Source organism: Callospermophilus lateralis, chromosome 14 (genome assembly GCF_048772815.1).
Source record: "Callospermophilus lateralis isolate mCalLat2 chromosome 14, mCalLat2.hap1, whole genome shotgun sequence".
Taxonomy (NCBI): domain Eukaryota; kingdom Metazoa; phylum Chordata; class Mammalia; order Rodentia; family Sciuridae; genus Callospermophilus; species Callospermophilus lateralis.
This window is the reverse complement of record NC_135318.1, coordinates 37,178,110-37,190,600: the sequence shown is the minus strand read 5'-3', so window position 1 is coordinate 37,190,600 and position 12,491 is coordinate 37,178,110. Positions and strand designations below refer to the sequence as shown.

The 12,491-nt window shown below is 53.2% G+C and overlaps 1 protein-coding gene across 1 annotated transcript in view; it reads right to left on the bottom strand.

Annotated features, from left to right (window-relative positions):
• Positions 1-12,491, bottom strand: part of Ttc7a (tetratricopeptide repeat domain 7A) — a 112,659-nt gene that overhangs the window by 8,824 nt on the left and 91,344 nt on the right. Inside the window, exons 17-19 of the mRNA XM_076833278.2 lie at positions 9,652-9,749; positions 7,847-7,981; positions 2,722-2,924 (exon numbers count right to left, since the gene is read on the bottom strand). Coding sequence (XP_076689393.1) covers positions 2,722-2,924; positions 7,847-7,981; positions 9,652-9,749 — 436 coding nt within the window. The remainder of the gene's footprint in view (positions 1-2,721; positions 2,925-7,846; positions 7,982-9,651; positions 9,750-12,491) is intronic.

Here is a 12,491-nt window from a genome sequence, read left to right as displayed (position 1 = left end):
TTTCCCCTTAAACCTATCAGAGGTCAATGTCCTCAAAAAGCCTCAACGGTATGGGAAGGCCAAGATGTCCTACCTGGGACACTGCCTTGGCAAAGATTCCATGAGGGGATACCCATTCTCCACTATGTGCCTCTCCCTGGATAATTCTCCAAGGATGGACCAACCTTCAGTTTCATGAAAGATGGACAACTGATGTGTCTCTCTTCTCTACTGACTGTTTTACGATGACTGCCTTACATAAATGTCAGGCTGACTTAGATTGACCGGTAGTGATTCTAAACACGTTTATCATGTTGGAAAAGACTGCAAGGCCCTAAGCTCAGTGGGGAAAAAGTACTGTCTTACTGGGAAAAAGTGCTGTGATTGACTAGCCATGTCTGTCACTGGGGAGGGAAGGGAGGATAGTGGCCTGTATGCTGTGTGTCTTCCTTGAGACTTGCACTGGAGACTTTCATGTGCACACCTCATTGGATTAGAACAACACGGCATGGTCTAGGAACAATGAAGATTCTTATCTACTTACATCAGGAGGATGAAAGTTAAGACTTTCCCCAAGGGGCCCAAGTGAATCAGAGCCAGAGTCAGGATTGGATCCCAGATGTCCTGAGTGCCAAGGACATCAGTCCCCCAATATGGGGAAGGCACTGAGACTGGGGAACACTTTGAGATCAACATGCCAAAGTGTTCCCATGTCTTTAGGCAAATATGCTTGGTAAATCTTCTCCAGGCTTGCAATTTGCTATTCTTTATGCATATGTGTGGGAAGCTGGCAGGAACAGAGTGTGTGGAAAGGGGATGGGCTGCCCACACAGAAGTCGACTGCCCCTCTGGTTGCTGGGAACTTTAAAAGGGGGCAGGTCTAGCTCCAATTTCATCAAATCAGCGAGGCACCCCAGGAAGAGAAAAAGGACCATTTTAGTCACATCTGCAGGGAGCCACTCTGGACAGCTATTCGATTTCCATGGAAACCAACCCTTGGAAACTGCTTCAATTTCAGGAAAATAGCTACAAACAATAATAAGCATAAATGAAAAATGGTACACCGTTACTTCAAAATTGTACTTGTTATTGGATTTTGTCGGGTCTTAGGGGCTGTGACTGCAGGCTCGGATCCACAAACGCAGTGGAAGGCAGATGTCTCTGCCTGGCTGCAGGCCTAATGCCTGCCCACATCCTCCCTCCTGACTCTCTAATCAGATTTCTGGATGTGACCTCCGGTGAGGCATTTATCAGAGACGCTAATGTCTGAATTTTGAAAGGAAGGAGGATGCGCTTTGCAAAAAAAAAAGTAAATAAATAAATAAAAATAAACAGAACAAACATTTGCTGATGACTGGAGGGCGACAGGAATCCATTTGAAAGAGCACAGGGAGGAGTGATTTGGTGGCACAGGGCTGAACACTCACACAGGCTAAGCTAGAAATCTTTGAGACATCAGGCAGCAGGAATACGAGCTGAGCTGAGCTGGGAATATCTGTTCTATTCCATTTTTAAGGACTCTAGAGGTCAGAAAGGACCTTGTAAAGATGGCTCGGTCCAGCCACTGCTCCCCCAAGCCCCAATAAGGTTTCTGTTCTCTCAACAACATCCTCATGAGATGATTCTGGAGTATGCGCCCAGACTACTCTAAGTGATAACCTGCAATCCAATTCCTTGCAGCTTGGGCTCATGGGCCAGCCAGACCCATTCTGGCAATGAGAACCCTTCAGCCATCTGGAGCCTTTCTCCCGATCCTTCTGTGATCTTCACGTGGCAGATGTCAGGGATATCCTAATGGCCATTCTCGGAGTGCTCTCACAGGGGGACATCCAAGGCGGAGCCCATACCCCCACCGGGAAAGACTGTTGCTGACCGTGGTTCCTAAATGATCCTTCACAGACACCAGGGCATCTGCAGGCTCATTCACTTTCAAAACGCTATATTTGTCCTGAAAACTGCTCCCTGGAAGGAGCTAAGGAAGGCAGGGGAAAAATGGCCACCTCCAGGACCTGCTGTACCATCTGTCAGAGCAGCTACTCAATAAATGTTTCCTGGATGAGAAGCCACTAGATGAGTGAGTAAAATCACTGTTCAGAGAAGGCGGTTCAACGTCACCCAAGGGGGAGACCAAGAGCACCTGGGTTCTGCTTCCCAGTCTTCAAACCTTCCCACCGGGAGGCCCAGGTACCTGGGCACCTGAGTCCCAAGTCTGTGCCTTAGGAAGGGGGCTGCTGAACCCTCTTACTACCTTAGGCCATTCTAAATGTGTGTTCTCATCAGGCCCAACATAGCAGCCCACCCCAGGGAGCCTACTACATCGCACCCAGGAGACACAGAGACATGGAGAAGGAAGCCCAATGATGGGGAAGGTCTGGAGTCCCATGGAGGGAAGAACATTCTGGGAACTGCCTAGAGTCTGGACTGGCCTCCAGGATAAGGACCCAGTCAACAACAACAAAAGCTCTTTGGGGTTAGATCACCTGATGGCAATAAGGAAGACACCAAAAAATACCAACCAGCCCTTCTATCTTTTTTTCATGAATGCAGACCCTGACGGGAGCAGAGCTCCTACCTACAAGAAACACACTGCTGCTGCTCCCAACAGGGAGGAAGCACCTCCCCCAGATGCCAGGGACCAGCAGCATCGAGGCGCTGGCACACAGTTGGCGGGGGTTAGGAGGGACAGTGGGGAGAAGATCTGGGGCCTCCAGAGGGAGATGGCAGGAGGGGGCGCTGGCTCACCAGGCTGTGCATGATGTCCACGCCATCGGGGTTCACTGTGAGCGCCTCTTGGTACAGCTGCTTGGCCTCCTCCAGGTCGCCCTTCGCCTCGGCCAAGCGACCCCGCATGTAGAGCACCGAGTGCGAGGTGGGAAAGAGGCCGGCTGCCTCCTGGATGCAGAAACCTGCTTCCTTGAGGTGTCTCTGCTCCATGAATAGCTCGGCTGTGAAACCAGAGGGGCCGTGAGAGGTGTGAGTGGTGGGAAGAAACACAAGATGCAGGTGGCACCCGAATCCCCAGAGCAGGAGAGCCGGACACTGCCCACCAAGTCACAGCACGAGAAGAACTTACTGTAGGATGCAGGGGTAATGCTAGGTGCTCCACAGATCATCTCAGTCAATGCTCACAAAACCCCGGGGACCAGTGCTTCGTCACCCCACTTTAGAGATGAGGAACCTGGGCACAGAGAGGTTAAGGCATTGCCCAAGGCCATGGGACGAAGCCAGGCTTTTTGTTGGGTTGTGTGATTGCACAGCTGAGTGCTTGCCCGGGTACCTCTGCTTTCCATTTCAGGGTCCCTTTACTTCATGGATGCATTGTGCAGCTGGACGGACAAGACGGAAGCAGCTCCTGGAGACTGCACCTGGGGGCTGGCTGCAGTTAACTGCCCCACTGTGCTCAGGACTTGGTGGGCACGGGCTCAGAGCCCAAGGGGGAGCCAAACAGTCCCACTAAGGATGGGGGTGGGAGAAAGAGGGAGAAGTGGTGGTGATAACAGTGACAAAAGCCACCACCTAAACTTCTGGGAGCTGACTGTGGGCCAAGCTGCATCTTCACAAAACATTCTTTCTCCATAATTCTCACAGCCAGTCTTGGAGGGAGGTGGGTACCATCAGGATCTCCATCATGATCCTGCCCCACTCTGTATGAAAGGGCAGAGCTAGGGCCAGCCTCTCCAGCAGCCCCTGGGCCTCCCTCTAGAGCAGACTTTGGCAGCAGGCAGGACCAGATCTGCCCCAGAAGCAGATCAGTGGGAAAAGGGGCCACTGCTCCAAACCAGAAATGCGCATTTCGGTCCCACACAGCAGAGGCCCAGGCCCACGCCCACCGCGGGCACTTTTAGAAACGCTGCCTGTCGGCGGGCCCCACAGCCCACTCTGCCTTCCTTTCAAAGCAGCCCCCAGACTCCGCTGCCCCCTCCTAGGGCTGGTGCCCATGCGGAAGTCACAGAAGGATGGCAACACAGATGGGGAGCGCGGGAGGCCAGCAGAGTCTGGCTTGTGACTCTGCCAAGAGCTTTTCCTAGCAAGGGCTGGGAGCTGAGGTTATGCTGGTTTAGAGCATGTCTGGGGTGGGGGACTCCCAGAAAGAGGCTGATAAACTGGGATCAGGCTCCCCACCTGCCTGACCCCATAGCCAGCAGGAAGGAGACCTAACTAAGGTCTTAACTGCAACACGCGGCACTGGGGTCCTCAGCATGAACATTGTGTAAGGCTCATTGTGCAATCCAAGCAGCTGCACATCTGAAATGTTACAGAGGGCTCTGGAGCAAGGGGACTCTTTCTGGATTAGAGAAGAGAGAACTGGGAGAATGAGAGAAGTGAACACAAAGAAGCCAGGTTCTCATGATAGAATAAAAGGGAGAGATGCAGGCTCCTGTCCCCAGAGATATCTGAGATTCCCAAGGCATAGCATAGGAAGGTGAGGCCGGGAGACGGGGCTTTGAGCCCAGGGCCTTGCAGACAGAGATGCCCAGTGGTTGGGGATTTGACTCTCAGTGTCAGCTTTCCTTCTCCACTCTGCTATTGAGCCACTGCCAGGGCCTTTGAACTGGTTACCTTTATAACTGAGTTTCTAATATACAACTGTTGAGCACTGACTGTATACCCAGTCCTCCCATGAGAAGGAGAAAAAGCAGGGGTGGGGTGGGGAAGCTGAGCCACTTAAGAACTTGAGAGACCCAGGGCAGTGAAGTGGTAAGTGCCAATTCTGGGTATCACAGACACTCAGGATGGATCAAGTCAGCACTGTGGTCAGGGAGGTCCTTCTGGAGGAAGTAACATTTGAGTTGGGGCCTGAAGCTCAGTTTAGCTGGGGGCCCAAGGGTCTGGCCTTCCGTGCCCAGACCGTTCCCCAGCAGTCCCACTCCAGGTTGGGCCCACTTGGCCCCAGCATGACTCATTAAGCTGTTTACAACTTGAGGTCCTGTCTCCCAAGCCCTCAGGAGGCTGTCCCTGGTCCCTCCCTTGGGAACTCTTCCTAGTGCTTTCACATCAACAGATTTCACTTAGAGGGAGTGCTGGGGCTCTGGGGCTTTCTAGGCCTCAGGCCTGGTTGTGGGCCACACATCAGGGAACATGCCCTGAAAACGGGTCGGGCTGCTTCACTCCGATGGGCTTCATCACCACTTAGGCAGGAAAGCAGATGACACAGAACAGGGCCAGGGAGGCGAGGTCTCCCGAGGGCTTCAGGCCACACTGCAGACAGCCTCAGGGGCCGGGCCTCCAGGACAGGGCTTCTGACCGGCAGGCGGGCCCACAGGTCTGGGGGCTGCAGTGCCCCCCTCTTCCTAGCCTCAGTGTCCCTAGGCAGATGCCCCTGGCTCCTGCTCACTGTTTTACCAAACATGGTGCTCCCAGCCAGCCAGCCAGCCAGAAGAGGCTGCAGCAGGAGACCCATGGCACTGTGCCCACCACAGCCTGGCTCCTCCCGCTCCCAGCCTGGCTGCCAGGCCTGCGGTGCCCACACCCATCCTGGCCTCCCCTGGCTGGGGCTGGATGAGCACTCACTGTTACGGCTTTTCCTTGTTGATGTGTCACCCCAGTGAGCAGGGCCTTGCTGCTCTCTGAGTGTCAAAGGGCGCCCTGGACCTCCTCAACGACTTGACTTTCTTCCTTCCTGTCCCTTCCGTCTCATCATCCTCCCTGTCTACCTCTTGACCTCCTCTCTTGCCCATCTGTCTCTGGTTGGTTTTTTTTTTTTCCTCTTTGCTCCCTCTCTCCCCACCCCCTCTTCTTTGCTTTCTCTCCACAGGCTACAAATGGAAAACATCTGTTCCCTGGAGCTTTGCAAGAGTCCCTTTTATTATTTTTTTCAGAGGCATCCTGGTCTAACCCTGCACCTAGAGCTGGCTCCCATCTTCCTGCGGAAGCCCAGGCTCTCTGCCGCAGGCCCATTTCCACACCCTCAGGTTGACGCTGTGCTGAGAAGTGGGATGCTGAGAGCCCTCACCTGGAGAGGTGAGCTGAGCTTCCTACAGAGAACCTGCCCCAAGACCTCAGAAAAGGGAGGGAGAAAAAATGAGAAAGAAAAGGAGGACACCATGTTGGCTTGGAGGTGGGAAAGAAAACAGATTAGACCCTAAAAGGAACCCACCTTGGCTAGCCTAGCCCCCCGCCATGGGGGCAGTTTGGTGACCCCAAAGGAAATAAGCATCCTTCCCCATGGAGCAGAGTCCCTTGCAGTTGGGCTAGACAAATCATGGAGTTTAGGCCAATGGATCAGGAGGAACAGTGATGTGTACCAGTTCCAGGTGTGTCCTTACTGGGACAGGGTGTCTTCTTTCTCTCTTCCACATTTATCTTATGCCTTGGAATGTCAATTGTAGCAGAGAACCATCCTGGACCACATAGGTGAGAGCCACACCCTAGGGACAGCAAAGCTGCCATCCCAGTTGAAGCTGTCATCTCCGAATTGTTACATGAGAAAGAAATAAGAAATAAGCATCTAGCTTTTGTGAGAGCGATACGGCTCCATGTCTCAGAATAGGACAGGAGGATCTTTGCTCAGGAGGAGGCCTTGGTATTATTCTTCTGCATTCTTGAACATACCTCTTCCTTCTTAAGACCCAACAGCTGTGGAACACACCTCCCACATCCCTAGCATCCGAAGGACCCTGAGATGCTAACTGGGGCAATATTTGCATTATTAAAATGCTCCCATCTCTTAGCCTTTCTGTGAATCCTGGTCCAATTCTTTTTTCATAGTCAGAACCTATGATAGGGAAAGCGGAGGCGTGCTGCATGCTAATGCGTCCATATGTGGAAAACACGCCACAGGAAACCCTAGATTCTCAGCTAACAAGCACGTTCTAAGGATGACTTGCCAAAGCTGCATGTCTTGGTAACTGATCATCTACTTTTGGTTGATTTCTTTTCCATGTCTCCTTGGGGGCTGCAGCCCCATCCCTGTAGTGGGTCAGAGCAGAGCGGAGGGTAGGCAGAACAAGGGTGAGGTGGCGTCCCTGCACCCACAGTGTCCCTCAGGCAGTTCTGGACTGAGGCCATGCTGGGCCTGGGCAGGTTCAGGATTCCACTGGTCTCTTATCTTCCTCTATTCTTCTGTGCTGCCATTGTATTCTATTCAGACACTTGTCCTCTCTGGCCTCGATTCCCTGTCTCTTCACTCTAATCCACCTCTTGCTCCACGGTCAGGTCAAGTTGTCAAACACTTTCCATGGAGTCCCTCCTCAGCATTCCCAAGCACAAGGAGACTCAGTCTGTGGGACCACGTGGCTTCTGGCTCCGTCACAACTGTAACTGGCACAATAGAAGCCAAACACCATTTGCTGAGCACCTACTATGTGCTGCAGTAACTTCTTCACACATAAGCTCATTTGAGATCAGGGCTGGCTAGTTGTGAGCTGGCATCAGAACCCAGGTCTGTGTGGCTGAAGCTGGGCCTCCCTGAAGGCTGCCTCCCCAGCACTCACTGGTCTGCAGACTCTTCAGTGGCAATGGTGCTGCATGGTGACCCAGAGGGACTGCCAACTGGACAGCATTTCCACCTTACCAGCCCTCTGGCCTATCCATTTGTGTGGCCTCTCCTGACCTCAGAACCTCTCTCATTTGGATCTGCCATAGAGAACCTCTCCCAGTAGGGAGGCGGGCACCCTTCCTATTGGGCAAAGAGGAAACCCATAGCCAGACAGATTAAGTGACTTGCTTGAGGCAAGCGAGGAGGAAACAGCTGGAACTAGACCAGGTTCCTGAACCTGCGAGCACTCTGTAGCCCATTTGAGCCTCGTCAAGAGCCTCCACCTCCCTGCTCCAGGACAGGGCAGGGCTCTGAACATCTGGGTGGCTTCAGCCAGGTACGGGAGTATCCCTGAGCCCCAGTTCCCAGGCTGGGACTGGGGATACTCACCAGCCTGGAGCCAGATCTGTTCCAGCGTGGTCCACAGCCGCATGGGACCCTGCTTCAGGACCGAGGTGGACATGGTCAGCTCTGACATGGCCTCCTCAAGCCTCGAGGCTGCAATGGATGATGCCCGCCGAGAGCCTACAGAGAAGGAGGGCACAGGGCTGAGCAGCAGAGTCAGGGTGCCCCGTGCTGCAGGTCCCCGGGGCAGTCAGAGCCCAGCTCCAACGGGCAGACAGGGCGCCTGGGTCAGGGCAGGGTGGCACAGCCTGGCAGCCAGAAATCTGACAAGCTCTCAGATCCACTAGGGAGGGTCCACCACCTACTCTCAGCCACATATGGAAAGAGGAGATTTTTAAGGGACAATCAGGCGTAAATCCCATTGGGAATCTATCCCTGAGGAGAACAATCATAAATGTCAGCAAAGATGCTCATTCGACTCCTGCCTGTTATACTGAAAACAACAGAAACTGCTCAAATGTTCAATAATAGGGATAATTAAAAACAAGTGAGGGTATAATCACCAAAGCCTGCAGTCATTAAATAATAATGTATACATGTGGATACGGATGCCAAAAGAGGTTCACATTAATTACACAGTTAGGTGCAAAAAAAGTAAGGAACAGAAGAAAATAATCATATTTTTGAAAAATAAATATGGACATGCATGGAAAAAGTTCTGAAGGGCCATTTATTTATTGAAGTCTGGGTGGTAAAACGAGAAATGAGTTTTCTCTTTCTCCTTTGGCTATTTTTACAAGTGCACATTATCATTTCGTATGTGTAAAGGTCCCATTCATGGCTGAGACCTGAGGGATAATTGGGGAGCAGCTTGAGTCAGACCTGTGCCCTCGGAGAACCTCTCCTGTGTCAGTTCTGGGTGGTGCGGGCCCTGCTCAGGATATATAAGCTGTTGACATTTATAATTCCCATGCAGGTGAAATGCGAGCACTTTCTCCCTCTTGGAGAGGCAATAAAGGCTCCAATAAACTCAGGAGACCTCAGGCACACCACAGACGATGTCAGTTTATGGGACAAGTGTACATGGAGTCCTAATAACTCTGAGCATGGTTCTTACCTCTTTAATTGCATGGGAGTTGCCCCACCCCCTTAACCAGTCCCTCCACAAGCAGCCAAGCACCCCTGGGATGGGCCCTAAATTCGGGTGCAACCTTAGGCTGCTGAAATCAACCCCATCACTTGCACCTTGGCTCCAGTTCGCAGAAGTGAAAAAAAAAAATGAGCAATTCCACTAAATACAATTCCACTCACACTTTCGTTCCCATGACTAACTCTTCTTGTGTTTTTGAGGAAGGTGTTTTGCTTTAATCAGGTCCTCAGCTTAAACATGGTAGGTTTGTAGTTCCCAATTCATTTGAATATCACAAGCCCTGGGTTTCAGGATGAGTTTTTCCAGGAAAAGAGTCAGCTTTGAGCGTAGAACTGAAGAGCTCTGCTCATTCCTTTCTGTTTGACTCATCTACTGGGGCATGAGGCAGCCGCTGGCGGCTGGCATTGGCCTTAGGGGAAGTCTTCTCTCTCTTTACCTACCCCAGAGGTAGGGCCTGACCCCTGCCCACTCACCTGCCCACCACCCACCCAGGGCCAGCAGTCAGTCCTACCCCGAGTCAAGATCAGCCTGAAAGGTGTCTGAGGGCCACCCCTGAGCATCCAGACCATTGGGAAGCAGCAGCAAGGAGCAGCGATGGGTTTGGCCAGGCTGCGCAGATACCCCCCTCCCTTGGTCCTCTCAGGCTGGGACAGTGAGCTTTGGTTCCACGTGAAGAGCTGCCCACAGGGCACATTCTTACCAGAATCTGCATCGTGGGCATCGGGCAGGGTCAGGTGCATGCCACTCTGCTTCTTTATCGTGTGGCCCTCACCTAAGCTGCCATCCTTTTCCAGGCCTCTGGAAAGCAAGGGAGGGCAGGACCTGGTGAGGCAGAGGCTGGTGTCCCCCAGGGCTAGCTGGGAGCACGGGGCGGGGGCGGGGGGCTCACTTCAGACAGGCTCTGGGACTGAGAACTCATGTCCCAGAAACAGAGCCCAAGTCCCTAGAAAGATAGGGAAGGACCAAGACACCCGGAGACGTAGAGGGTCAGGCATGGGTCCCACATCAAACAGGCCGAGGACTGGAAACCTTACCACACTGCCTTCGCCCTCCTCTGAGGCAGAGGGGCTAGAAGTCCCCTAGGTCACTTGAGGCCTTTTCTACCCTACCTCCTTCACTTCAGGGAACCCAGACTGGCTTCTTAGGAAAGCCTGCCTGGTCTTCACAGGCACCAGGAGTGCCCCGGCCTGCCCTGGGGAAGGAGGGCCCAGTTGATCCTATGAATCCTGCCATAGGATCCCCTACCTCCAGCTGCCAGGGTGGTCCCAGAGGAGCCAGTGGGGGCCCCTGGGGGGATATAAAGAAGCATGGTGACCCTTTCTTGCCCCCCACTCAATTCCCCAGGTCCCTGTAGCTCCCGTACAGTTTTCTCAGTTGGGGAAGCCAGGAAGGAGCTGCCAGTTCAGAAAGGCATACGTGCCTAGTGGGCCCTTCCCGGGGCCTGTGCAGCCCAGCCAGCCCCTTCCCACTGCTGAGGAAGCCCATGACCCTGGAACCTGTGGGCTGGGGACACTTAGAGGAGGGCTGTGGCAGAAAGGGTTGGAGAGAAGCAGCCCAGCCTGGGCCAGAAGGTCAGAAGGTATCTTCCCTTCTAAGGGACGCCTAGACGATGGTCCTGCAAAATGCCAGGATCCAAGGCGTCTCTGCCATCCAAACTCAGGCTCATGCTGGCCCCAACCTGGGCCTGTGGATGCAATCATCTTATTGGGTATGAGAGGACCCCACCCTTCACAGCACAGTGAGCGGTTCAGGTCTGGTGGTCTTCTCCCACCCTCTTCTCGTTCCCTGGGGGCATCCAAGTGCAGGCCAGAGACACTAGGTTAAAACCATTGGGGCCACCCCTTCTTGGTTGTGTGACCCTCAGCAAAGTTACTTGACCTTTCTCTTGAAATTTCTCTCTTGGAAACGAGCATGACAACATCCACTTCACGGGGCTTTTGTGAGGGGAAATCAGACAGTCCCGGCAGGCGCCTTGCATATTTCTGGCTTCCTGTCCAGGTACCTGATCTGCAGGAACAGTTTCCTGTCTCCTGTTTCTTCCATCCCAAGGGGCCTCTCCTAGGGCTGCAGATCGCTCCATATTTGGGAACTACTTGCCGTGTGTATCATGCTCCCTAATTTGAAGAACTCCACACCCAGATAGGGAAAGCCAAACCGGTACTGGATTCAGGCCCCTGGTCCAGGCAGATGGCCTAGGTAAGCCATGCCCTATCCTTGGTGGGGGTCTGGGAGAGGTTCCCTAGAGGTTTCCTGTTGTGACGAGTTCCACTGTGGGTGGTGACTTGAAGTGACCTCAGGCAAACCCTACTACCCCTGGCCCCTGTGAGAGCACTTAGCAATCCTGTATCCCTTTAAGGAAGTACAGGCCTTAAATTGAAGGTTGGGCCTTAAATAAGACAAGGCTGCCGACCAGAAGTGCCCCAACAAGACTGGCCACCTGAATGAGCAGGGAACCAGTCATCTAGATAAGGACTCAGATAAGGAAAAGGAGCTCCTCTGCAGAAAAGGAGCCATGCTGTGCACCCGCCCCCAGCTGCCACAGCTGCCACAGCGCCAGAGGGAGGAAGCCCAGGTCCTGGCACAGGAGACTGGCCCTCGTCCTTACATCACCCAGCTTCCAGGTGGCTTCCCAACCCTCTCCTTAAGTGTCTCCTTCTGGCAGCTTCTATGCATTGGTCTTGCTCTGCTTTGGCATCTCCTAGGCTACAAGGCCTGTGGAGGGAAGACTGGCCCTGCCCGAGGTTTTACACTCCACCTGGTCACCTCTGTAAATGTCACCAGGAGAGGTTCCTCTGGGGAGTTTGGAGGTCTTGTGGGGCCCAGAATTCCTGTGAAAATGCAAATAACCCTCCAGAGTAGGGGCCCTTGAGTCCTTAGGGGAATGACACAGGGAACCATTCCCGAGAAGGGGAAGGGTGGGGTCCAGTGGAACAGGAAGAGGCAGTGCACCTGCCCTACAGGAAGTCCTTTGGGCTGCGCAGGCTGGACAGAGGGTTTGAGCAAAGACTTTCACAGATTCAACCAGGTCAAGAGAGCCTTACTGTGGCCCTGGAAAACCTCAGAGCCTAGGCTGGGGCCTACTGCAGGAGACAGGGTGCATGGAGACTGTTGGTGACTGGGGAGGTGTGGGTGGCTCTCCGGCCTTAGCTTCCTCTTCCTCCTCTTCTTCCAACTACCAAAAAGACCCAGGAAAGAAGTGACAGACTCCATGAGCTGGGACTCAGGAGGCCCAGGTTCAAGTCCCATCCCTACCACTAGCCAGGTGAGTGGCCCATATTACACAGGGTCTCTGAGTCAGTTTCCTTGCTGGGCTGAGGATAAAATCAAATAATGTGTAGGACAGAAGCAGCTGAGGTGTCAGATGAAGTGGCAAGGCCAGCACCTGGCTCAGGTGTTCAGTACTCATTTCTCTATTTTCTTACCACTCTCAGCTTTGATTTCAAAATCTGGGTCTTTATGCAGGTCACCGAGGACTACCAGGAGGTTAAAGCTGGACCACAGATGTACAAAGCCCTGTGAGTGCTAAGTTCCATACTTTCA